The 26,606-nt window shown below is 44.8% G+C and overlaps 4 protein-coding genes and 1 long non-coding RNA gene across 9 annotated transcripts; 2 read left to right on the top strand and 3 right to left on the bottom strand.

The window, feature by feature from the left end:
- Positions 1-1,389: 1,389 nt before the first annotated feature.
- On the top strand, positions 1,390-9,237 carry rhd (Rh blood group, D antigen). Its single transcript, XM_064302372.1, has 10 exons — positions 1,390-1,625; positions 3,920-4,106; positions 4,727-4,877; positions 5,215-5,362; positions 5,910-6,082; positions 6,476-6,613; positions 7,260-7,420; positions 7,950-7,996; positions 8,379-8,452; positions 8,959-9,237. The coding sequence occupies exons 1-7, from the start codon at positions 1,484-1,486 to the stop codon at positions 7,389-7,391; spliced, it is 1,071 nt and encodes a 356-aa protein (XP_064158442.1). The 5' UTR covers positions 1,390-1,483; the 3' UTR covers positions 7,392-7,420; positions 7,950-7,996; positions 8,379-8,452; positions 8,959-9,237.
- LOC135236165 (uncharacterized) lies at positions 7,261-8,118 on the bottom strand. Its single transcript, XR_010324519.1, has 2 exons — positions 7,950-8,118; positions 7,261-7,420 (listed from the first exon to the last, which is right to left on the bottom strand). It is a non-coding gene; the product is annotated as an uncharacterized LOC135236165 (long non-coding RNA).
- Positions 9,238-10,069: 832 nt separating the features above from the next.
- tmem50a (transmembrane protein 50A) lies at positions 10,070-16,386 on the bottom strand. Of its 2 annotated transcripts, none has more exons than XM_064302340.1 (7): positions 16,249-16,386; positions 15,051-15,167; positions 14,430-14,542; positions 13,615-13,682; positions 12,893-12,985; positions 12,015-12,075; positions 10,070-11,786 (listed from the first exon to the last, which is right to left on the bottom strand). In XM_064302340.1, the coding sequence occupies exons 2-7, from the start codon at positions 15,150-15,152 to the stop codon at positions 11,741-11,743; spliced, it is 483 nt and encodes a 160-aa protein (XP_064158410.1). In that variant the 5' UTR covers positions 15,153-15,167; positions 16,249-16,386; the 3' UTR covers positions 10,070-11,740. The 2 variants fall into 2 exon arrangements, with proteins under 2 accessions (XP_064158410.1, XP_064158419.1); XM_064302349.1 differs by lacking the exon at positions 16,249-16,386 and adding an exon at positions 15,609-15,750.
- Positions 16,387-17,065: 679 nt separating this feature from the next.
- Positions 17,066-19,782, bottom strand: mgst3b (microsomal glutathione S-transferase 3b). Its single transcript, XM_064302360.1, has 4 exons — positions 19,542-19,782; positions 19,060-19,182; positions 18,217-18,289; positions 17,066-17,408 (listed from the first exon to the last, which is right to left on the bottom strand). The coding sequence occupies exons 1-4, from the start codon at positions 19,665-19,667 to the stop codon at positions 17,308-17,310; spliced, it is 423 nt and encodes a 140-aa protein (XP_064158430.1). The 5' UTR covers positions 19,668-19,782; the 3' UTR covers positions 17,066-17,307.
- A 103-nt stretch (positions 19,783-19,885) lies between these two features.
- rsrp1 (arginine/serine-rich protein 1) lies at positions 19,886-26,298 on the top strand. Of its 4 annotated transcripts, none has more exons than XM_064302320.1 (6): positions 19,887-20,456; positions 21,074-21,144; positions 21,709-22,323; positions 22,768-22,934; positions 23,859-23,912; positions 24,205-25,165. In XM_064302320.1, exons 1-6 carry the CDS (start codon positions 20,365-20,367, stop codon positions 24,211-24,213), a joined length of 1,008 nt encoding a protein of 335 aa, XP_064158390.1. In that variant the 5' UTR covers positions 19,887-20,364; the 3' UTR covers positions 24,214-25,165. The 4 variants fall into 4 exon arrangements, with proteins under 4 accessions (XP_064158382.1, XP_064158390.1, XP_064158399.1 ...); XM_064302303.1 differs by lacking the exons at positions 23,859-23,912; positions 24,205-25,165 and adding exons at positions 25,433-25,513; positions 25,850-26,298 and having other exon boundaries at positions 20,121-20,456; XM_064302312.1 differs by having other exon boundaries at positions 19,886-20,456; positions 23,859-25,165.
- The last annotated feature ends 308 nt before the right edge of the window (positions 26,299-26,606 follow it).

Genomic DNA, 26,606 nt, shown 5'->3' with positions numbered 1-26,606 from the left:
TACATCACGCAACATGAGGTAGTGAAATAATGTGACAAAATATTTTATTCTAAAGCTCTATCTTTGTCAGCAAAGTCTAAAATAAAATGTCAAGTAACACACTGAAGTGACAACAATTCATGGTGAACAGGTAACAGAGTTACACCTTAAGCTTATACCTTAAATTACATTACATTTCATTTCATTTGTTTGCCAGACACTTTTATCCAAAGCAACGTACAATAAGTGCATACCGAAGGTCATTGGAACAACTACAAAACACAGTTGTTCCCCTAAATGCCCTTAACCCATCAGCGATAAGGAATACATAATCCAGGTGCATTCACCTCACTTCATGCAATATGCAAGCACATACCTAAAATTATTCCTCCACACAGGGATTAAGTGTAGATTGCACACAGAAACACCTTTCTCCATTGTCATTGCCAGAGAGGGGGTTGACTGGGTCATCTTGTGAATATTTTTATGCATAACACAATGGAAGTGGTAGGCTACATTGCGCTAAGTTTCAATACTGCTGGATGCGCATTTTAAATGACACCTTAAGCGAAAAAAAAAAGAAAAAAAAATCAATAAGGAATGGTCCACTCGTTCGCCTCCTTTTCAGTATGAGTTTTACATGCTCCTGGTGAAGTATTCCCCCCGTTGATGACATAAAGTATTACATCACAATATCACTATTATTAACTTTAATCGTGGCAATCGTCCAGAGCCCAGACATTTAACCTTGCCCGGCTCCATGTAGCCGTCGGTTCAGAGGCTCCAACGCAGTGGTAACCAACCTTGTTCCTGGATATCTACCGTCCTGTAGGTTTTCACTCCAACCCAAACCAAGCGCACCGCATTCAACAGCTAGGGCTCTTGTCGAGCTGCTAATTAGTAGAGTCAGGTGCGCCAAATTAGGGTTGAAATGAAAACGTACAGGATGGTATATCTCCGGGAATATCCTCTATAAGGACAGTAAACTTTGTTGGTTTCTTGCCTATTTGTCAACAAAATACATATGTGGACCTGGTCACTCTCTGGAGGAGAGTTCAAAATCTCCTCCAGGATGGTGTGAAATCGCAACAGAGAAATGGGGGGCGGACCATTGGAAAGAACTGATCATTTAGTCCACCCCTAGAAGGACACCCATGATACACCTACTATTAATTGGTGAACCCAGCACAGGTTTAGAATTTCATTTTGACTTTCATAATTTGATTTTAACCATTACTGTATTTTGCTTATTTTTTGATTATAATGTTTTTTGTATGACAACCTTTGAGTTGAGGACCTTTCAGCGTGCAAGGATGTTTTAAGCCAATAAAAGGCAAAGTTGTGTCCCAAAAGATAAAGGCTGAGCCAGCTGGTTCAGTGTTACTCCGCCCCTTTTCGTGGTACTCCGTTAAAAAGGGACGTTGGGCGCTCCTGCCGTCACAGTCGGAGACGGAAAGGTGGTTGAAGCCGACTCTGCGTTAAACGAAATGCGCCCCCAGAATAAATGATGGCTCCGAAATATGCCCCCAGCCTCCGCGGATACCTGCCCCCGATGACCTTGCTCCTGGAGACGACCTTCATTTCACTGTTCGCCTTCTTCGTTGAATATGAGGACCCTGCAGTTATCAGTACAGACGTCTACGCTGGTAAGTTACCGATCGGAGACGGCCCGCGATAATTTAACGTTTTATTACCTGCGTTTCATTGTTTGGGAAGAAAACTGCTATTGCCCTGCATTTTCGGTTTACAGGGGGCCCCTACAGAGTCCGTCAAAAAGAAAAAAAAAACTTTATCTCCCTGCCTTTTTGCGTTTGTGACCAAAATTTAGAGTTTTAACAATGCAAGTAAGTGGAGGAGAATAAACTTGCCTCAACCACCATCACCAGTGAGTTACGGCATGGATGTGCTGGACCTCAGTGAGCTGCTAGACATTTGAGCGCATGCAAAAACAAACTGCAACGCAGCCCCCCCCCCCCTCCATGTGCATGGCTTTATTGGTTTATTTGGTATCCGCTTCTTGGCGTCGCCGACAGTCCCACCGGCTTGAAATTGGGAGGTGCCGCCCGACCTCGCCTGTTGCCGGGAGATAACGGACACTCCTCCAGCACTCACCCCAAAACGTGGGTTTTGCGTTGATCTGGGGCAGGGAGGATAAGGGCCAACCCAGAGCCCTAGGCTTCGTTTCTTGAAGCAGGGATTACAGAGTCAACGGGATAGCAGCACCGAGTAAAACCCGGAGCCCTCCCAAATCTGGAGCACGGACTGAAGTAAAAAGAGCCGTTCTGGGTTTTACTCAGTGTAGCTATCGAGCTAACGCAGTAATCCTGCTTTGTGAAATACCGATCCCGGTGAAGAACCACAAAACTGCAATACTGTCCTGGAGCATTAGCCCATCGGACAGGAGAGGAACAACCCTGAAACTAGGTCGGGGGACATTTTAAGTTTGAGGGGAATGTATTTTGCACCATGCAGGTAGCCCAGCAAGAAAGTCTAATAAAAAGTCATTCATTCGATAAATGTAATATAGGCCTTGCTACTTTGTGAATCTGCCGTGCTGAACCTAGCACTTTCATTACCTCTAGCTATGTTTTTTTTTTTTTTTTCTTCTTCTTTGGTGGCAAGGAGGGGAAAAAAGGCTCATTTAATGAGGCCATTTAGCAGCCAAAACCAAGTACATGCAGAGAGGGCGGTGGGAATGAGTCAAAAACCACATTTCCACAGTCAGGCCCGCAAGGTCGAGCCAAAAACCTGGTGTCAAAGAATCTGACTCCTGGCCTGTTCGGCTGTTCACTGTTGGTCCTCGTCCCATGTGACCCCTTATTGGTGATAAGATCATATTACTGTCCCAGGAGGATGGGGTCCCCTAAAAGCCCCTTAGTGGGTATGAAAAATATTCAAATCATTTGTGACCCCCCCCCCCCCCCCACTCTCCTGGCTTTCTGCCCCTAGAATTATTCCCAGCTTTCTCCTCACTTACAATGGCGCCAATTCCCATTGTTGAACTCTATCTTCTGTATTCGGAAAACCTACAATGCTACCTGGGACAACACCACCCTTGACCAATTCAATTCAGTTCAATTCAATGAACTTTTATTTATCCCCAAGGGGGACATGTACACAATAACCTGACATCACACACAACTACAGCCGCAACAGAAACACAAATAATTAAATAAGGTAGAACAGAAAGTGCTGGGCAGTTACCATGGCCATGCCCCTTTTCCCTGATTGGCCCAATGAGGACCAAGGCTGTTGATTGGGGCCTGAGGCACGCAATAGGACTGACTGAAGTCAAGAGTACCAGAAAGTGTAGGGGAGGGGGCAGATTGTTTTTAACATCATATTTCTCTTCTCTGCTACCACCATCTCTATCCACATTTCTGCCCCTCCTCAAATGAAACTTCCCACCCCTCGACAGGGTTCCAGGATGTGAATGCGATGATCCTGGTTTTCCTCTTTCAGTAAACAAACTCTTCCCTCCTCTCTCGGCAGCGTTCCAGGATGTGAATGCGATGATGTTCCTGGTTTTCCTCCTCCAGTAAACAAACTCTTCCCTCCTTTCTTGATGGCGTTCCAGGATGTGAATGCAATGATGTTCCTGGTTTTCCTCCTCCAGTAACAACTGTTTCCTCCTTCTCAAGCGTTCCAGATGTGAATGCATGTGTCCTGGTTTCCTCCTCAGTAAACGAATCCTCACCTCTCTCTCACAGGTTCCAGGATGTGAATGCAATGATATTCCTGGTTTTCCTCCTCTATTAAACAAACTTTTCCCTCCTCTCTCCACAGCGTTCCAGGATGTGAACGCGATGGTGCTCCTGGTTTTCCTCCTCCAGTAAATTATCTCTTCCCTCCTCTCTTGACAGCATTCCAGGATGTGAATGTGATGGTGTTCCTGGTTTTCCTCCTCTATTAAACAAACTCTTCCCTCCTCTCTCCACAGCATTCCAGGATGTGAACGCGATGGTGCTCCTGGGTTTCGGGTTCCTGGCCTCGTTCCTGGTCCGGTACAGTTTCAGCGGCACCGCGTTCACCCTGCTGGTGACCTCGCTGGCCGTCCAGTGGGCCGTCCTGGTCGACGGCTTCCTGTTCGCGTTCGACCAGGGAAAGATCCGCATCGGGATGAACAGGTGACAAGACTGAGCCCAAAACTGTGCCCCTTTAAAGTTTCATGTGACACCTTTTTGGCAGCCTTTTAAAATGGGAATGGAATTTAATTGGAATTTATAAAGGCTTTTCTCCCAGGCAGTAAAAAGGAAGTGTGTAGCTCTAAATATGTAGCACAACAGGTGAACCACAGTCACATGATTGGCCAGCAGGGGTAGCGGGGTAATGATTAGATGCTGTCATCCCAGCAAACTGATGCTAGCCAATTGTGTGTTGTCATTTTTTGTAATAAAATGGAGCAGAGAGAATTAACTTGTTTTTGGTGCGGGAATCATTTGTTCATTTGCATGGTTTCCGTTTGCTCATTGGTTGAGATTTCCACTATATCACTGCAATAAAATGAAGCAAACAAGCTTGTGTTGTCCTGGTGGATAAAGCTACTGGACTGGAGTTCTCAGCAGTCTCTTATTGGCTGCATCCAAATCAGCGTACTTGCCCACTATTGAGTATACAAGCCATATACAAGTTGTATACAACTTGCATACTCAAAAGTATGCAAGTGCACTGATTCGGACACGGCAAAGATGTGGCACAATGATGTCAACCTTGACATTTTTATCCCCGCCCCCTTGCACTCTGTCAGCTTGGCCACAGCCAATCTGTGCGCTGCCTCTGCGCTAATCTCCATGGGGGCGGTCCTTGGAAAGACTAACCCCGCCCACTTGATGATCATGGCCCTGCTGGAGGTTACAGGGTTCATGGTTAACCGATGGATCCTCCAGACCTTTCTGAAGGTGAGTGTTTACTCGTGGGGTGCTTGCTGGTACACCGTGAAGCCCCTTACATTGTACTTAATTTAAACATCAAAACAGTCGTTTTACACTGCCGACTGACCTGATGTGGTTTCTTTGGTCTGAATCGGATTCTGATTTTATAGCGAAAACAAAAAAAAAAAAACGGGCACACCCTGTGGCTCTCCAGGACCCGGGTTAGGAAAGCCCCTGGCGTAGGTCATGGTCCGTCCCCAGATTTGCCGAATTGATTCTGTAAACCTCCCCCGGTTTGATTGGGCGCTGTGTGGAAACGGGGTCGCCCTGGGAGTTGCCGGTGGTGATGATGTCATTCCCTCAGGTGCAGCCCGTAGACGCCATCATGCTCCTCCACGTCTTTGGGGCCTGCTTTGGGCTGATGGTGTCGTGGGTCCTATACAGGTCCGGACTGGGACCCCGGCACGAGAAGGAGACCACCGACCGCAGGACGGGCCTGTTTGCTGCCCTGGGTGAGCGGGCGGGGTCCGACGGGACGGGGGGGGGGGGTGTCCCGGGTCGACACATCACAGAGTGTCTTAGGATATCGGGCCGCTTTCGAATTAGCACACTTGCCTACTATTGAGAACACAGGTTGTATGCAACTTGAATGCAAACTGTGTGCTCGATAGTAGGCTAGTAAGTATTCATGTATTTATATATAACAAGGCTGGGGGAACCCTATTTCACATCTATTTCTGGATTTCATGCCAACATATGCTCTTTGTAAATTTTTTAACCCAATCACGTTAATGGTCTGACATTTTTTTTTGACTTGCAGTGGGATCCAACATTATCTCATGTTTTGTTTTTTTGCATGTTTTGAACCAGTGAAGTCAGGAGGTCACAAGTTCTGCAGGTTTTTCAGTCAGCTGCCAATTAAGGCCTTGAGATAAATTTGTGTGGATTCTTTAGCCAACATCACTGACTTAGCCGGCAGACACTGCGGCCCTCCAGGACTGGAGTTTGACACCCGCGCTTCAAACTTTAATGCAATGCATTCTTCACGCTGGCCTCTAGGGGCGCTGTTCCTGTGGATGTTCTGGCCCAGCTTCAATTCTGTGCTGATTAGCCAGGACCACCCGGGGAGCAAGCTGCAGGCTATCTCCAGCACGTACCTGTCCCTAGCCACAAGCACCGTCGCCGCCTTCCTCGTCTCCGTGGTAACCCATCCAAGAGGGAAGATCAACATGGTCAGAACCCCACCTTTTAAAACTGATCTGAATTTGGAAGGGTGGCGGGGGCTTTGAGAGCAGGGGGTATACAGAGAGCGATGACTTATACTAATGACTTCTGTCTGAATAGCGTCATCCAGTTTCAGGTTCAAAACTGTCCTCCGTCTTCGCATCCTTTCCTTGCGTCCTCCATTGGGTTAAGCTAAGGAGTGAGGAAAGGACACAAGGAAAGGATGCACCGAGGTAAAAATTAATAATTGGAATGTGCCCTAATTTCTGAAGTAGACAAATCATAGCGCACACGAATGGGGGGGTGGGGGGGTTTGGGGGGGTGGAGAATGAGCCTCAGTACAGGCCTGCCTGTGAATTTAAATTTACTGCTGAATGGATAAACGGTCCCCTTTCCTATAGATCCACATCCAGAACGCATCGCTGGCCGGGGGCGTGGCGGTGGGCGTCGCCGTGTCGGCCGTTGACGTGCCTTGGGTCGCCATGGTGATCGGCCTGTCGGCGGGCGTCGTCTCCACCCTGGGTTTCCGTTACCTTAAGGTACTGTTAGTGTTGCTATGGCGCAGCTGTTACAGCTGCTGCCTAAGCACAAAGCCCAACAGATCAGCCAGGAGGTGAATTTCACAGCGTGTGTGTGTGTGTGTTTCAATCTAGTTGTGCTCAAGTTATTACACTTGAAGTGCCATTATAACAGGAAAACAGGACAGCCTCTCTGTCAGCTTCTGTTCAGTCTTGCTTATCTTGTTGTGTTAAAATGCTAAATCAAAGGAGGCAGACCAAAGGAACAGAACAGCCTGAATGACTTAAAAGACTAGCCAGCTTCTTCAGTACTTTACCCACACTTTACTTAATCCTCAAAGAAGCATTGAGAGAGGGCCCTTTATTTACACTACCGCAGGGCTTTTACAACAAGGACAGAAAGAAAAAGAGATGAACATGAAGTAAGACAAATCAATAAAATAAGTTAAAATCACATTTAAAACATGTGTTCAAATAATGACAGAAACAAATCTCTTTAAGGAGTATGTTATTTATGTTTGTGTGGAGATATAATGTTCAACAGACCTCGCTTTTACATCACAGGACCTCTCACCTGCTGCCGTGTGTCACTCCCAGTTGTCTTTTTTCCCATGATTCCTTGCACACACAAAAATCCCCCCGCCCCCTCCTCTGTCTTGCCCTGCAGCCCCACCTTCAGTTGGTATTCAAGTTCCACGATACCTGCGGGGTCCTGAGCGTCCATGCTATGCCGGGAATTCTGGGATGGGCGGCCTACTTCCTCATCCAGATGGTCCGCTTGTCCGACATCACAGAGTAGGTGGCGCCTGCTGTCTCTGGACAGAGACGCTCCACATGGGGAGAAGGGAACCGGGAGAGGAAGCTTCCAGAATAATTTTTTTACAAAGTGGAAACACATTCAGTTAGGACATGGTGGTTTCTATTCTTGACTCAAAAAGATGGTCTTCGTGATGAAATGTGCACTGTTGTTTTGTATCCAGGTTTTTGTGAACAAAGACCAACTAGAGATTAAAAGATTCACTGCATGGTCAGCATGAGCACAGGTTATGTCGGGGTTACATAAAACAATGAACTATAGCCATATAAGGGCATTAGAATAGCATTACCATGATCAGCTACTCTACATCCATCACTGAACTTATTGTGTGTCACATTTATCAAGTACAGCCATGTACCAGCCCGACAGTCATATTTTTAATGCAGCATGTGTGTGTGTGTGTCCATATGTGTATGGTGTGTGTGAGTGTTGCATTGGTGTGGTGTGTGTGCGTGCGTGGGGTGTCCCTATGTGTGGGGTGTGTGGCATGTTTGGCGCCGTGTCTTGCTGCGGACCTGAAGTTTACGTGTTCACCTGGACTCTGCTGCTCACGCTGAGCCTGAGTTTGGGTCTGGGAGCTCTCACAGGTGAGACACCTGCACAGGTGAACAGAACATGTAGAACAGAATGCTTCTGTAGAACATGTAGAACAGAACGCTTCTGTAGAACAAAACTATTCTGTAGAACATGTAGAACAGAATGCTTCTGTAGAACAAAACTATTCTGTAGAACATGTAGAACAGAATGCTTCTGTAGAACATGAAGAACAGAATGCTTCTGTAGAAGATAACTCTTCAGTAGAACATGTAGAACAGAATGCTTCTGTAGAAGATAACTCTTCTGGAGAACATGCAGAACAGAACTCTTCAGTAGAACATGTAGAACAGAACGCATTTTAGAGAGCAGCCTTTGGAAGAGAAAGACAGTGAAGTACCCTTACTACTAGTAATTTGTGTTTTCGTACCCCAGGCTTCTTAATAAAGTGGAATTTGTGGCGGCCCCCCCAGGACAGGAAGTGCTTTGATGACCAGGCGTATTGGGAGGTAACCTGGATCCTTCTTGTCTCTTGCCTTGGGTATCCAAGGATACAGTTTCCATAGTCCCACAGTGCATTCCATTTCCCTTTAGACCAGAGGTGGGTGAGGAGGGCCATATCTGTTCCTGGATTTTAAATGAACTTCTCCTCTTAATAGTTTAATTAGCCCCGTCATTTAGTAATTGATATTTTAGCTACATTAATGACAGCTACATTGATGATAGGTTTGGTAATGACAGCTTAAGTTCCTGTGTTCCAACATGGAACATCTTTTTGTGGTCTAATCTACTGTTAAACCAGTCTAGGTGTACTCAGCTGATTGGGAAAACTGGGTAATTTGGCCAGTGTAATTGGTGACGACCTTTGAGCTACAAGCCAAGACCACGAGCCATTCCACTACACCATCAAGCGAACATACAGCAAAGCATCGTGTGTGTATTTATATACCGTACACAGTGTCCAGGAATGTTATCCAACATTATAATCTTTTTATAATATTGTTTTGTTTTTCAGTTCCCACACCTTGCCGAGCGGAAATAACGTCAAGGCTTCTTGAGGAGACCATCAGCAGTACACAAACTATGCGGTGCACACTGTCCATCTCGACTTTTAAAAAGACGAGACTCTTTAAATCTTTCATTTTGTGTAAAGGTTTTATTTTTTCGTTTTGGTGGGGGGGGGAGTTGTTAGCTGAAACTCTGCCTGTTTAATAGCTTAAGCAACAAACAATTAGAAAATAATCTGTGTTGTTTCATTGAATTCATATTTTGAAATAAATCTATTTTAAATGTTTTTCAATCTAATTCTGTTCAAAAAAAGTATTACTTAAATGTCCAGGGAGCATTACAGGTGTCAAACCTAGTTTCCTCCTCCACAGAAACATACAATTGATCACACGTATTAATTTAGCAAATGCTAATAAATATATCGGTGTGAGATGCATGGTTCACAGGGGTTTGGCAGTCCCCAGGCCCCACATCTGCTCTTGGCAAGTTAAAATGGCAGCATCATCGCCCTTTTTAATTCAAACATTTGGCTGTGTGTGTGTGCGTGCGTGTGTGTGTGCGCATGTGCACGTGTGTGAGGGAGAGGACTCGTACTGACCTTCTGTGAAACTACAAACATTGTTAGTCATACGTTGTTTATCGAAAGTGTTTTCAAAACAGTCTCGTTTTTTCCGTTAAGATATTCTGGGGAAAAATCCCCACATTCTCCACTGCAGGAGCCGTCGGCACCTGGGACTGAACCACGCGTCAGCTGCTGTGTGTCCAGCCCGGCGACAACAACGCTAACCTCAAACACGCAACCGTTTCTGACAGGAAACCAACGTCCCTGTAAACAGGAACGCATTACTGAGCGCACGGTGCGTTCCCAGTGACTCTCTGCTCGTGAATATTCATGGCGGCAGTATGTCACATGGATCCTCAACTAATGAATATTCATGAGTAAGATGTCAGTAAGATGTCAATTTGTTTCTGGTCGCAACAACATCACAACAGTACAGTTCACAAGGGGCACTAAGATCTCCGGAGTGTAGTTATTTCAAGAATATACACTGTGGTCAGTATCACGTCGTGTCAGCCGTTCCTTATATGACACAAAACTTCAATAAAAACAACAGAAATGATGACCAAAGCCTTTTTTTAATTATCAGTTGTTTTTGCAGGTATATTTTTTACATTCTACAGATCCAGTATATTGACAAGTTATTTCAGGAGAAAAAAATACACAAACCATATAAAAGTTTACATTCCGTTCATTAAATGTAAAAGTAGTAAGTCTGTTAAATGTGCAACATATTTTAATAAATGGTCATTAATGGGATAAATCTCCCAAAAAAGTTAGAAACACGCATAGCAATCATTCACTATACACTGACCTATAAGCCAAATTCTCCCATTAACAGCTTCCAGACTTTGTTCTAATACGTCTACCTTATGAAATAACGTGTACTGTTTCCAAACCCCAGAACTTAACAGAGACCTTCAATCTAAACTTAAAAACCCATACCATTCGCAGTGCACAGAGAAAAGCAGAGCGCAGGTGGGATCCGATGATGGTTCTGCACAGTTTTATAAGACCTCCACGGCTGCACCACACCAGACGCACAACTGTCTGTCGACCCGAAGACTCGACTCCCTTCTCCCCTCCGCACGAAAACAAACTGAGTTAAATAAAAGTATTTGTCCCACGTGAGGACAGAAACAAACAGTGCTTTAAGGTAAAGGTACACCTCTGAGACCCAAGCCCAGGTCCATAAATAAAGCTCTCGTTTACTTTACGGTTATAAAGAACAGCTAAAGGAAAGAGGCACGAGGCCAGGGAGGCTACAGACCGAGGAGGGGTTCCTTCGATTTGCTTTGTTATTCTTCGGACAGGGGCGAACGCACGGGACGAAGCACAAATCGAGGGCAGTACAGGAAGTGATGTCATCAGTGACATCAACTTCCTGTCGCAATTATTATTGTATAATAATAATAATAATCTTAATAATAATGAGTAATGAGGACGACTCTGGTGAAAAAAGTACATACTGATAGATGGCCCATCTCACTACATGTCTCTTGTGGGAAGTTAAAGAACGGTCCGGAATATGCAGAAGATCAGGAGTCCAGGCTCTCTAACGCTCCGTGTTTAAATTGGTGCCCGACCATCGAATGCCAAAAACAGAGGGAAAAGACTAAACAGCACTTTAGTCACAAAAAATGTCACAGAGGCGGAGAATAGCTTATGGCAACCAGCGAGAGAAAAAGGAGGAATTCATAACAGGTTATAACGAGGGTCCACCTAGCATTCCCAGCACGGGGATTAGGCGCGTCCTGATTCTGCACCGCATTCTGGTGTCTGCGACATCGCTTACTGCACACCTGCTTCACCTGCGGATCGCTTTAGCATGCACCAGGAGGGCTTTAGTGTTGGACCGAATGGCCTCCCAAGCGACTGACCTCACCGAATCTGGGCGTGTGTTTCGATGCTCGTTTCGCCCCGTCAGTGCGAGAGACGGCGACTCGGTGTAGTGACGGTCCTATGTGAGTTATGAAAGGTTAAGCGGTCCGTGCAAAAAAAAAAAATTTTTTTAAATAAGGAAGTGGGCGGAGCCTCCCAGCATCCTCTTAAAGGGCCATGTCCGCAGAATAACAAAGTAGACCGCGGCCTCCTGGGAGGGGGAGGGGACGGGCTTCGGGAGTAAATAAACAAAACAAACAAACAAACAAACAAACAAACAAAAAAAACACAGGAGGGAGGGAGTAATGACAGGGAGGGGCAGAAGGACGGATGGATGGACGGGAAGAAATCACTGCCACAGGTCTTCGGTGCGGCCAAATTTAAACACCAGGCCCCTGAAAGAGGACAGAGGGTGTTTGAGGCATTAGAGGAAGGCTTTGCCCTTTAAAGTCACACTCAGTGAAAGGCTTTGTTTCATGGCCGAATATTGGCTATGATGGCACAAGGCCATTATCGCGAAGGAGAAATTCAAACAGACCTATGGATCAGCTATTCAATCAGTACCCAAAAATAAACATCGAAAATGTCTACTGATCAAGGACTGTCTTTCGATAAACACTCACCCAAAGAAAATGAAGGCGTTTTGGAAGAAAACTGCAATTCCAGGGTAAACAGATGGCTTGTCTGTATCAAAATAATGAAAAAGAAACACGCTCAACTCAACAGTACGTAAACCAGGGCGCTGGTCCCACGTTAAATATGCAAGAATGAGATAAGGAGGTGCGAAATTAAAAGATATATAAATTATCTATGGAATATTTTAAGGAAGCGCGGTCCTTATCTCATTCTTTTCTGTATCAAAAGAAACGAGACAGAAAATATTACAAACACAAGTCGTCACGTGTACACCACAACAGGATACACGTCACCGCGTCGAGGGCAACATATTCTACCGAGAAGAGAGTCATTTTAAAGAGACGACATACCCGCTTTACATGTTCCACATTCATGCCCCATATTTACAGCAACGATACATGACCAGTAGTCCTTCTTATTCAATGCTGTGCATTTTTGGCTGGACCGCAACAGCGAGGCCAGCCCGACAAACGCGAATGTCTGCGAGTGACTGACTGACTGAGTGATGAAGTCACACCATTGGTCGGCCGAGTTATGAAGCCACACCATTGGTCGGCTGGATCACGCGCGTTAGGTCCAGCCATATACTAGGTTTTGACCTGGCCTTGTTTTTACATTACATTACAGGCATTTATCAGAGGCTCTTATCCAGAGCGACTTACACAACTTTTTTTTTTTTTTTACATAGCATTTTTACATTGTATCCATTTATACAGCTGGATATATACTGAAGCAATTTCGGTTAAGTACCTTGCTCAAGGGTACAACGGCAGTGTCCTTACCCGGGAATCGAACCTGCGACCTTTCGGTTACAAGCCCAGTTCCTTACCCACTGTGCTACACTCCCTCCTCCGTTTTTACTCACGGTTCACGACGAAGCCGCCGAACAGGATCCACATGGAGGCGATGAGGGAGCCGAAGGCCAGCATGAAGCCGATGAAGAGCCACACCCGCGCACCTGAGGGGGGAAGGGGGGGGGGGGGGGGAGAGGCTTAGGGATCCACCCCCAAACATCAGAGAAGGGGCGGGAACACTCAAACCCCGCCCTCCGGCAAGACAGCCGTTTATTATTGTCTAAATGGGAATATTCAATCATCAACCCGAGGCAACGTTGTATTCTAGGGCTGCTAAACTGACAACCCAGGGGTCAAACTTTAGCCATTCGGAAAGCGATTAAATGATAAAAAATAAAATATTAAAATTCTGATGCATCAAAATTTGTGACTTTGCCAAGGACTTTCACTGGTACAGTCCCAACATACTCTGGGACAATACTGGGAAATATCTATTTTATACAGACATTTCATATTTCAAGAATCCATCTACATGTCGAATTTATGCTGCTCAAACCTTATTTTACAGAGTGTGTGAAATCACTGCTCCTGTACGTTCTTCAAGTAACAGGAGCACTTGAAACTAAATTATTTATTGCAAAAAAATGATTTCTCTAAGGAAATTTTTTGAAGTTTTGAATGTTGAACGCCTTCAGTGAGACACTGGCTCTCCCAGAGCTACCACCTGTCCATCAACCCTGCACTTTATTTACTAGCACTAGCCCCGCCCCCTCCGGGCTGAAACCTTGCTTACCTGTCTGCCCCAGGCAGCCTTCACTGTAGCTGTCCCCCCTCACCTGCCCGTTAGACACCGCGTTTATCCTGAGCAGGAGAGAAACCAAAACGAGAGGGAGAGAGGGGTGAGAGAAGGAGAGGAAGCGAGAGAGGGGGAGGTTACATCCTATGCATCTAACCCTTTCAAGACCTTTTATAAAATACACAATTTTTTTAAAAATGTAAATGAAAAAAAACATACTAGCGCTTATAGTGACTGCACTTATGTTCTCTGACACTGCAAGCTCCGGATAAGAGTGTGTGCCATAAATGAATTTAATGCAGTGACATCACAAATGACATGTCAATATAGCCAATCAGCCACCTGCTCTTTCCATTATAAAAAAAAAAAAAAAAAAACTCAACATGAAGTCAGTCCAATTGTGTTGCTAGGCGGAAGTGTTGATGTGGTGGGAGGAGCTTACACAAAGGAGGCCGGAGTATAAATGACGTGCATTCCTTCCAATCGTGCGGGGGCGGTAAAGGTGTCACATGGGGTAGGTAAGGCTTACACAAGGGAGGCCAGTGTAAAAGGGGGGGGGATGGGTGTCTGTGGGTTTTTAAGTGTTTTCATTTCAATCAGCAGCCAATTTTGGTCTTGGAAAACAAAGTGTTTAAACCTTTCATCCAGTCAGGGGACTTGCATTAATTATACAAGCGCTGAAACACACTGGAAACCGGCAGTCACTGTGGCCCTCCAGGACTGCAGTCTCGACAGCCCTGACATCAAAGACCGATAACGTGCAGTCTGAGGAATGGTGTAGGCGGGCGTCAGAGTGGGTCTACAGGTCTTACATGAGAAAGGCCACCGTTGCGATGACTCCACACGCGTGGTAGGCGTGGTTGAAGGAATCCGGTTCTTTGAACATGATGGCGGCATCTATGATGATCCACCACCCAGTGAAAAACTACAGACGAAAAAGAAAAATGAAGAATGAAGAATGAAGGGGTAACCGACACAGCCTGTGAAGTGTCTTACATGAGCCATGACACACATCAAGCAAAGAATGGCCTCTTCTTTCGCCTGTGGTACCAGTGCTATGGCGCTACAAATGAGGCATACGCTTCTCTCTGCCGTACACTCATAATGAGCCACTACGCTACAAGCCAATCAGCGTCTTACCGTGCAGTGGCTGGGAACCATTCAGGTGCTTGTAACTATGGAAACTCATGCAGGCAGAACAGGGCTAAGCACGGTCAATGAGAACCGAGCATCATCTCCAAATAAGGGGCGGTGAACCATGTGTCTGGAGGGCCGTTGTCAGTTTCTCTGCTTTATCAGAAAATATTTTTTTGTTTGTTTAACTTTTACTCAGTTAATTCTACGCATTGTTCATATCCTCAGCAGAATGTAAGGAGAAGAAGAAATAAAGATAAGGTTATGAGTTTGTCCTTGTTTGTGACGGGGGACCATACCAGTACTCCAGCGGCTACGGACGCGATGGTATTCCGTTTCTCTGCCCAATCCACATTACACTCGCAGTCACCACATCTGATGCTATCCAGAAACCCGGACATGTTTACGAGCTGCTCCTTAAAAAAAGTAACAATTTAAAATTTCAGAAAAACGTTACAGAGTGAAAGTACAAAACTTCTATCGCAACTAACAAGAAGGGGTGTCATCTCCAATAAAACACAGCACAACAAATCCACAACTAGCTAAATATGTTACGTTAACGCTATCTCTCCAGGAAAAACAGTTCTGTAAAACCTCCGCTTTTGCGGCGCGACAGCGATATTTCGATTATATCGCCTTGCGTGACTGACATAAAACGTATCGGTAACAGTACTAAAGAACATTAGCTAGCTAACCATGTGGTGGATTCGTAGACTACCTTATACCTCTGACAGCGAAGCACGGACATGCATCGTTTACAAAAATCAATAATTTGCAAACGTTATTTCGCTTGCTAAACATCCCCTGATGAAACCACACATATACACCTAGTTCCATTTGTCAAACCTGTAGCCTACCACACTAGAAGGCCTAAATTCTTCCTTGACAAGAGACTGGGACTATGTCACAGGACAGGATTAGCTCAGAGGAATCCAGTTCAACAAAGAGGATGCTTTGTTAACCACTGGGGCCGTTCGACTCTAACAACAGCGATAAAGCAACAGGGTTTTCTGGGGAATGATGTCCGACAGCAGTATCCACACCAGGAACACACAAGTAATATTATTGAGAATAAACTACAACCCCCACAAAGCACTTCCGCAGCGCTCAGGAATACCACTGCCAAAACGCGACGGAGGATGCGTAGAAAAACAAAAGTGAATTGTCAGTAAAGTTAACGTTCATGCAAATACGCATATTTCTGTGATATCGATAAAGCCCACAAAAATCCAGCTAGTTAGCCATAAACCAGTGGAAGGCAAAGAAACGATCTGCTGTTCTGATAGATAAGTATAAGTCGCAAGTTTCCTGGCACTTTGACGGAAACAAGCACCCAACCCCCTCTGAAATCATTTACAAGCCATTTTTCGCTTCTTTGCGTTAAAGTATAGAGTTTTAACAAGACATCTTTTGAAACAAGCACTTTTCATTTCAGTCTGTTATAGTTCTGTTCACTGACATTACATTATTTGACTCGTAACTTAAGTAAACACTTACCTCCTTTGTGTAGCTGGTTTCCGAGCTGACGACGACAGGGCAGTTCGTTTCCGACTACTGTCCTCTTGCGCGTGCTCAGTACTTTCTCCACGCCTAATACTAAAGCTAACAAGCTTGCTATTAATACGCTTACACCAGTTTGGATTGTGGGACAATTCTGTTGGACAAAGGTTTAAAACACATCCCTGACCGCGGTCATACCATTTTTGACGGTGTATATAAGAGTTTTTTTGTTTTTTGTTTATTTGTTTTTTTTAAAAATCATGTTCATTTATTTATTTTTCAAAACAGTGTCATGCTTTAGTTAGACAATGATCTGCAGGACCAGATTGGCAGAATGTAATCAAACTGATTAGATAGGCATCAAACTAGCTAGCTGACATATTAAGCAGACACCAGAAATTGAAAAGAAAAATGAATACACCTTCTTTAAAAAAATGTGCACAGGCAACATACGATGACATTTTATAACCCCACAATAACATGCCATTAATTTGTATAAACCCAAATACTCCCGACAACGAGCAAACCTTGATTATAAAAAAGTTAAAGTATAACTGGAACAATAATTAGATTATCTGAATTAGAATCAGATTTTTAGAGACCATTCTAATCACCCAGAATGTTTTCCCTGTAAATGTGGACATACATTCACCCAAAGATGCTACATTTACTCAGATGTTAGTACATAAGCGCCCATATGATTGATTCACACCGCTTGCCTCATTTTCTACAAACTCTTCATTTCACCACCCCTTTCCCATCTGTAGCAAGGAACCAACACTACAAAAACAGAAAAAACACTGGACACTTTCCGTTGATTCAAGAGGCAGGTTTTTATTGCAGTTTTATGTCAATGCTAAACTATTCCACAGGGTAATATAATGTAGCGAATGTGATTACAATGCAGCTTACCAATGCAGCACAGAATAGAATAGATTCCTTTATTGTCATTGCACAGAGTACCATGAAATTAATTAAGAAGGCACTGACAATAAAAAAGCAGGATATACTTAAGCAAAATGTGGCAGCATGGAATGCCAGTGGTCTTAGCTGGGCTTAAATGACCCCCAGCAACTGCAAAGCGACTGAAATTGAGAGAATGATGACTCCAAATAAGCCAATGTATCCATAGACACCACGCATCCTCTTTGCTGGGTCTAAAAAATAAAGACACATTCAAGTCAAGATAAAACATAAATAAAGTGTGCGTCACAGACCAAGTTTGTGTAAACTGTAACTCAAAGATGAATCATTGGTGTTCCTGATTAAAGTTATTGCGAAGGTAGTCAATATGGTTGTTAATATTTTACAGGCTGAAAAGTTACATGCACCTGTTCCTTCCCTCCGAGTTTCATTTTTGTTATGGTGTAATGGTAAGGATTCTATGTACCAGACTTCCTACAACTTTAAAATGGGTGTCAACATTTGGGCCACAGGTAATTGAAAAATGACCCTTTAACCCTTGTAGCAGTAGATTTTTTTGGAATGTTTTTTTCTTCTTCAAAATTCTAAAATTCTAAATCAGGTTCAAGAACTCCAGGCTTTCAATTACCAACAGTGACTGTGACATCAGCATTAGAATGTTCGTATTTGTGACCTTACACCTCAAAGGGCAAAGACGACCTGCACGTGGGAAGATCCTGTACATCTAGAATTCTTACACATTTGACACTGTAAATGAAAACCCACAGAAGAGGAAATGGAACTGCAAGGCCCAATGGTGAATTTGCAATTCTTTGGCACTATGTTGCATAAAGTATACCACTGTATGGTTTATGGCACAGGGCTGTGTGTGCTAGTTAGTCACAGGGCAAAGTCTCCATTATTGCTATCGTGTCATTTACACAGGAAAAAAAATGTTTTCAGGCCAAATATCCTGGTAACAAAAGAAGCTATTATGTGCCGTTGATACAAATGCAGCTGTACTTGTGGAGAAACAAACAGTAGAAATGAGAAGGGTCTTACCACCAGTGTAGTATCCCCAGGCATAGGAGAACCTGCTTGTGACCCAAATGGCCCCCAACACTGCAGCTGCAGTCTGAGAGAGAGAGGGGAAAAGAGGGAGGTAGAGCAGGATGGAAACAGAGAGAGAGAGAGGAAAAGAGGGAGGTAGAGAAGGATGGAAAGACAGAGGAATAGAAGGAGGTAGAGAGGGATGGACAGAGAGAGGAAAAGATGGAGGCACAGAGGGATGGAAAGAGAGAGAGATGAAGAGAGGGAAGTAGAGAGGGATGGAAGGGTACACAGAGGGTGAGAAAACTACCAGCCAATATCCTATCATGATAGTTTCATTACATTACATCACATGAATTCAGTAGACGATCTTAACTAGAGCGACTTGCACAAATATTTACATAACATCCATTCATGCAGCTAAAACCTAGCTTAAGGGTGTGTACTACCTTTGATATTTAGGTTCCAAGACCAGTTCCTTGCACGTTATCATATTCGAATATCTTCAACGTTATACTACACTGGCGCCATATGAAATGTGCTAATGAAAGGCCCTCTATAGAATAACTAAATTTTATAATAATGTTCTTCTTTTCACTAAAATTGAGTTTTTGATCAAGTTCATCTATGCAGGAGCTAACACCAATTTCGACAAACCATTTTTAACAAACCTGCATACATTATTGTGTGGGATTACCAAGTTTAACAAAAATCGTGTTGAATTTTTAGAAAAGTTGTGTGGCCTGCTAATACACTGGCAGTGTGTCAAATACATGAAAAGTGGAATCGATTACGTGGAGCCACAAACTTTCACACACAGATAGGCACAAATGCGCATGCAACAAACATACGCACCGGGTAGACTAGGGCCGCGATAGTCTGGAACACCAGCCACTGCGGGTAGACTTCCAGGGTGTTTTGATGAGCTCTCTGGATGCAGTTGAAAACCTGTTCCTTATCACTGTACATCGTCGGATACTGCACAAGACAAGATTTAAAGAATTTAATTTGAATTAGCTAAGCAAGTTTACATGGCAGATTTATTTTAGCTTCAGATCTCACAAATACTTTGACCTAGGGAACGATCTGACTGATTGAAGGACGCTAATTTATCTTGGCAGTTTGAAGAGTGAGCGTCTCTCCTTCTCGAACGCTGGTTGCGATGGCGCCAAATTAAGTATAAGTCAGTTGGCCGAACTAGCGTTTTTCTAACATTAGCAAGCGATAATAACACTGGACCTTGCAACTCGCCTTCGTTCATTTCATTTACTAGTGTGACATGTAATGTACCAGGGCCAGTCTTAATGTACCGACAACCTGACGTGAACCTAACTTACCTTAACGTCGTATTTCTTTCTCGCTCCACCAACCTTCATAGCTAGATACGACAACATGATCCAGCTATAAAAATATGTCAATATGACATAGCCAAATCTAGACGGAACAATATCCAGTATTTCCATCGCAAAGTCAAATTAACACCGTGTCTCTAAACTGTAGAGAAGTTTGAACTCGGAATCTGCACTTTGCAATTGTCTACTTAGCTAAACAAACAGGGAGGATTTAGATAACCAACACACGTACTGTGGTTCCAGGAACTTGAAATACGGGCAAAAGCCAAATCTCAGCTCTCGCGATGAATGCAGGCGTTTTTTTGTGAGAATTTTACTCTCTAGGGGCGCGAGTTATTGTAGTTTCATTTACACATTTCTGTATATAATACCCAAAGGTGAATAACTCGTTGCTGTGAAGGTGCGGGGTACATGCCCGTAATAACTAGGGTAAACAAAAAAAAATTAAAATAACGACCAGATTGAGCCAACATTGCTGGCTCAAAAAACTGCTTGTCATTCTGATTTAAACCGAAACCAGAAGAACAACAGAAGAACAGAAGATCTGGAATTTTCCATTCCTTTCGGAACGCTGTGATAGGTTGAACACTGAGAGCACAACCAATGGGAAGCCTGGTGGTGATGCGTGTATATCTGGTGTATATCATCACATTCTATCTATTCACTGACCATTTGTTCTAGGAAATCTCGCAGTTGCATAACCTTCGAAACCGTTGTGCATCAATTGTAAGAAAGTCGCTAGCCATACGTACAAAATAATTCCTTTAAATCTGTATTCGCTGAACTTATTGACGACTGAATTGTACGAATGGCAGTAAAAAGCAACTCCTTTCAGGAAAAATTCGAGCTGACCCAAAAAACTGAGAAAATATCTTCGGTGGCAGATCCCATCAACGCACGGTAAATTGTTGTTTTATTGAGTTAACGGGTGGCTTGCTTACAAATTATCAGCGAGTTAACTAGGCTGGCTACCTAACTGTAAAGCCGAACTTTTAGTCTAATTCATATTTTGTTATTGTCTGAATGGTGCTAGCTAAGTTTACGTTAGATCTATTTTACTTGTGTATCGATACCAGCTTCTCTATTAATGGCGTTAAAACTAGCGAAAGGGTCATATATTCAGATGGCGTTATAGCTTATCATAGCTAGACTATATTAGCTAGTTATAACGTTAAGTTAAGTTAACGTGGAAGTTTAGCTATAAAAGGAAACCGCAAGATTGGACGCATCTTAATATTAGGACATAGGCTTACTCAACTAACGTGTAAAATTCCGCAAACGTCGTATTATTATGTACGTGATATAATATATAATTCCATTGTTATTATTGTTTAAATACCTAACTGCGCTGTGTTTTGTGTTGTTAACGTTTGGAAGCTAGTCTGTTTAGCTAGCGCTAACCTTTAGAGAAGTAGCTGCAGTATGGAAAAATCCAGAATCTTCTGCCTGTAGTTCCTCGGGTGACATGTAGAGGGCTGTTGAGTAAGCGGCTAAATTTTCGTCTGTTTTCTATCTAGGGAGGGCGCGCCATTTACGGAGAACACCGCCGGCGCGTTCCCCCATGAGATAATGGATGAAAAAATTAAAGGTAAGAATAACTATTCATTTTTTTGTTTGTTGCAGAAATATAGTCAATTGTGTCATTCAGGTGAGTTGTCTTATAGGAACGCTGCTGCCTTTTTTTGTGGGACAAAGGACTTGTATTTTACCCAGAATTCAGAACTCATGCAAGGTTTTTTTTTGTTTTTTTTTATTTTAAGTGACTGTATTTTTAGAGAGCTGTTGAAACGAAAGTTACCTGAGATGGCACATTCTCCTGGCCACTTCTCACATTAGACGTCGACACCAGAATTCCCCTCCACCCACACAGCGAGTGGTGATTACATTTGCATACAGAGTAAAGGACTGATAGGCTGTTTGACCGTTCGTGATTGCTGCCCTTGGTGCTTGTATGTACAGGTTTGAATGTTTACAGAGGAGAATTGGGGGGGGGGGGGGGGGGGGCATTCCTCACCCATTCTGCCCATTTCCTGTTGTGAAGGAACAAAGCACTCTGTCTCCTCATTCATTGTATCGTTAGGGAGTTTGATTTGTGGATTGTTGACGTCCTGAATGCGTGATCAATCAGTGCTGCGGGTCATGTGATTCGCAGATGCTGAGAGGCGTCAGGCGGGGGAGGGGACTGGATCACATAACCCACCGCTGCGGCGAGCGGGGGGATGGCTGCTGGAGGAGCGCGACGGGTCCTCTGCCTCGGACCGAGACTGCCGCTCCAGGTCCGTCTCCACGACGACCCGTTCCCGCTCCCGCTCCAGCTCAAACTCCGTCAGCAGCGGGAGCAGCTACAGCTCTGGTCGCCATGGCGACCGGAGGAGGAACCGCAGGAGGTCGTACTACCGCAGCAGCAGCAGCTCCCGGTCGTGCTCCCGGTCCCGGTCGCGATCGAGGCCCCGCCCTCGCTGCCACCGGGCCCCCGCCCGCTCCCGCTGTTGCCGGGGGCGACGCAGGTCCCCACCCCGCCGCTACAGGGCCCGCTCGCGCTCCTACAGCCCCTCCTACTCGCCCGTCCGGCGACACCGGCTCAGGAGCCCGCCCCGATCCCGGTCTCGATCCCGGTCCCGGTCCCGGTCTGGAGGGCGCAGGGTGTACGGGTTCGTGGGCAGGAGCAGGTTCAGGCTGACCTTCTCCCCCGAAAGGCGGTCCCGAACCCGCAGCCGCTCCAGATCCCGGTCGCCAGACAGGACCAGCATCCGCCTGAGTCTGCAAGGTAAGACTTAACATCGGAGCCCGCGAGCGTGGTCTCAGTTTCCCCCTCAGATCAGGGAATAAGTACAAGTTAAATTACTTTATTAGGAACAAACGATCATGGTTATTTAGCAGTTTGTTTTGAAATGGAATTGACCCAAGACCTGGAAGACATATTTATTTTCAGACATGGCCAGGCCATGTAGCACAGATGGAAAGCTTTGGGTGGGAAGGGAGGTCACAAGTCTGGTCCACAGTAGTGGATAGTTTCTGTTGGCAGTTTTGGCGCCCCCTGCTGGTGAGGTGCTCTCCATCTGCTCAAGCTGTGAAAGTGGGTTGCCAGAGTTGTAGTGTATCCAAATGGAGGCTGCATGGGTGCAAGTGTGACATGTAAAGCATACAAAAGAGGCAAGCAGTCCTTATTAGATTTTAATTTGTGTGCTGTCACCCCCCCTCCTCCTTTCAGAAAAGAGGCAGCTTCTCCTCATCGCCAGAGAAAACGCAGCCAGGGCCCTGGGGGTGGAGGAGGTGGCTCTGCCGGCGAGCGTCAACGCGGTGCTGGAGGTCCAGGAGGAGCCCGCGCTCGGGGATCGGGTGAGACCGGGGGGCTCCGCCCTCAACAGCCTGAGGGAGGTGGGTATCGCCAGCCGACGGAGGCTTACCGTAAACAGGAAGTAGAGCTTACGAGCGAGATGAGATGAGAGGCGTTTACAGCAGGGCTTTTCCGGTCCTGGAGGGGTGGTGGTGTCCGCTGGTTTTCCGGTGCCTTCCGCTGTTTAAATTGCTTTGAGTCGGGTCGCTGATTGGCGAAAGCCTCTGTGCACCTAGTTCACGAGGAATGAATTGGTTGCAAATTGAAAGGAAACCGCAGATCTGCTGACACTGAGACCCTCCGGGAAGGGGAGTTTGCAGCACGGATCTCAAGTAAACATAGGGGCCAGTTCAGCCACTGGGAACACACAGACCCCATGGCGGTCATATTCTAAATGGCCACCAGGGGGAGCTGGAACTACACATTTGTCTTCAATCGCTCACTCAGCTCCGGTGCCCTGTTAAATTCGGCTCAGTGCCTTAAATTCTGGCACTGCTCTACCCAGCAGTCTGTAGTACAGAAACGTCCAAGCTGTTCACTAGCGTATCAGCATCTCTGTAAAGCAGAGATCTTGAGTTAGGCTAGGTCTGTTCAGAAAGGGCACTGGGAACATTCAGTGTCAGCTGGCAGTTTCTAGAGTGATCTATAACACTTACATTTCAGCAGATTTTCTTTTCCAGACTAGCAACTTGCTAAAGTGTGCGCAGGATCTTTTGACGAAGAACAGAGGTAACGACATCCAGGTTTCAGCACGAAAACCACTAGCACAAACTGACAAAACCGTCGCATAAACCAACAAAGCTGAGTGCCATTGTTTCCCATGCACAGGGTACTTATCTATCCAGGTTGCTGAGAGGGCTATTCTGTTTGACCAGTCAGGGAAGCTCAGTGAGGTCATCATCGGGCTGAGTGGGGTTTGAAACGGTGTGCATAACTGACGATTCACCAGACCTGTTTGATTTCAGACGTTTGCTCTCTCACCCCCAAGGTGCACAGTCACGGACGTAATGCCTGCAAGGGTTTGTGATTTCATTTCTCTATTGTATTAAAACAATTTAAAAAAAAAAAAAAAAATTTTTTATAAACCATAGTACTTCTACTGCGAAGCAGTGACAGACATGGAAATGTATTATCTAAACGGCTTGCCTCTTCTCTGTGTGTCGCATGCTCTGTACTCAAAAGATCTGCGGTATTTATTTATTTATTTATTTATTTATTTTTTAAAGTTGTGTATCTCTAAACCCCAGTCCCTTTCTCCAGGTGTGCAGCGTTAGCGTTATGTCCTCTGCCTCTTTATCTCTGTCTCTGTAGATCACATGACAGTGGCCATCACCTCATGAGGCCTGTCCAGGGAGAATGAGGTGGCAGCCTGTGTGGCTGTGCGTGACATCATGGGTTTGTGGGTTGCGTTTACTGAGCAGTGATTGGTCTGATCGTGACTGCATAGCGACGGCACACGAATGACGCATTAACACTCATTTTAAGAAAAAGAAACCCTTCATCTGCCTATAGGTTCACTTGCATTTGTGCCCTTGGTCAATCTGCCAAATTAAAGATAAAGAAGGCTTGAGCTAATTCCACCCATGGTAACACATTTGCTTCCATCATTACCTGAACTGAGCTGTAATGCATAGTGTTGCTGTACCTGTACATATGAGTGTGTGTGTGTGTGTTCACACGTGTGTGTGTGTGTGTGTGTGTAGGGGTCGGGGGGGGGGGGGGGGGGTTCACATCTGCGTTGTCCCTCAGCAGAAGTTTTCCGTCAGCAAGCTGAAGAAATTGTGTTCAGACTGCGTTTTAGTGACTATTCCCGATGAAGAAACCCAGCTCCTGTGCGCTTCAGATAAGTCTGTAAATTTGTCTGGAAAAAAGGGCTTTAACCTTCTGTCCAGACAGACTTCTATCCAGGTGCCTTTTTGCTTTTGGTTTGTATGAAATTAGATTATCATTTTTATTTTTTCATGTTTTGGTTCTACCATTCAGAGCGTTATGCAGTAGGTCTCTGAACATTTTTGTGTCGGCGAGGATGTTGCTCAGGTGTGTTGTGAATCAGGCTCCCATTGGCCGTTGGGAGACGGTTGCTGAGGTTTCCACATTTATGGAAGAGCTAGAAGAACAAACACTACCTTATAAAGCCAGTTTTTTTTTTTTTTTTGCATAACAAAATATTTCAGCTAGCTTACTTTGTTATGAAGCAGAAAATGTATGTTTGTGAGAGCCAGCAAGTATTTGCTTGTGAGATAACCTGGTGAAAATGATCAAAAAGGAAAAATGTGAAGTCCGTATGACATCTTGACAGCTCTGCGTGTTTGCCTTCTCTGATCCGTTATAATCATAATTTATCAGCCAGTACCGAGTTTTAAGATGTACGAGCAGCAGAAACAGACAGAAGTTTAATGTTATGGTGCAGCCTGCTCTCAACATGGCCATGGTTGATGCACCTTTAAAAGTGTGGGTAGGCAGCCTTGTGAACGTGCGTGAGGTCACTTCCTGTCCCGGTCTGAATCCGTGTCCGTCTCTGTCTCTGTTCTCTCTGCAGAATTACGAGCAGGCTGATGCAGAGCAGGAGGTCGCCTGCCCCAAAATGTCCCCCAAGAACAAAATCTCCTTCAGCATAAATGTGAGTGACATGCTTTTTAAAATTTAATTAACTTTTTTAAAAGAAATATTTAATACGATCTCACTGAATTTTTCAAAAAGACTACTTTAAGTCGTATTTTGTTAAACAAGTCTTAGCCTACATGGCGATTTAAAAACATTGTATTACTGGCAAAGCCATAGTACACATCTGATGATGTAAGTTTCCTGTTTATTGCATCAAACTCATATAAATGGATTGGCAAGATTTTTTTATTGATGCTGATGATGTTTTAAATTGTGTTTTGCTCCTCGGTCTTGCGATTGGCCGATGGCGGGTTTTGACGGCAGTGTGTTCTCGCTCCCCCTTCTCCTTCAGAATTCGGTGGCCAGATCGGTGGCTGGCAGGTCCTCGAGCAGTCCGGAGAAGACCGTGACCGTCCGGTCAGACGGCGCGACCGGCCGGAACCCGTACGGTCACTGGGTTCCCGTAAAGGCCCGGTCGTTCCCTCTCCCTGCTTCCAAACGCTCGCCCGCAAAATCGCGGTAGCCCAGTCGCATGAAAGGACCCTGTAAATACTGTAACATAGTTTGTATATAGGGCACACGTATGTTCCTAGTGTTGGGGGAGGGGGGAGGGAGGGCGGACGGAAATATATGGTTTCAATTTTAGATGTTTTCTTTCAGATGTAAAGTCCTTTATGTGCACGGAGGACGTCAGGATTTTGCACAGGTGGGAGTCACTTCTTTTTGTAGAGTTTTTCCTGTGGTGTTTGTCATATCTTGTTTTGTGAAGAGCTCAAATAAAGATATTTGTGAAATACTAAAGAGGGTTTTGAGGAATCTGTTCATTCATTGTTCCATTCACGTTGCTGGTAAGGGGAGCATGTCCGGTGGTAAAAATTTCTGACACGCAGTTCTGTCGATTTTATTTTGCACCCTCAGAATCCACACCTTTGACTCTAACCCCTTAAACCTCACTTACAATCCATGGCTTTTTGTAAGAATCCCCCTGTTTTAACTATCTTTAAAATTATATGTGGTACAGACATGGTTCAAAGCTGCAAATAAAGAGGACATTTGTACCAAAATGACCAAATCCCCTGATCCTATGAGAGTCTTACTCCTTAAACATT

The sequence above is a fragment of the Anguilla rostrata genome, chromosome 1, assembly GCF_018555375.3.
Source record: "Anguilla rostrata isolate EN2019 chromosome 1, ASM1855537v3, whole genome shotgun sequence".
NCBI classification, from domain to species: Eukaryota; Metazoa; Chordata; class Actinopteri; order Anguilliformes; family Anguillidae; genus Anguilla; species Anguilla rostrata.
Note: the sequence above shows the minus strand (reverse complement) of the source record. Positions and strands in the feature narration are given on the sequence as shown.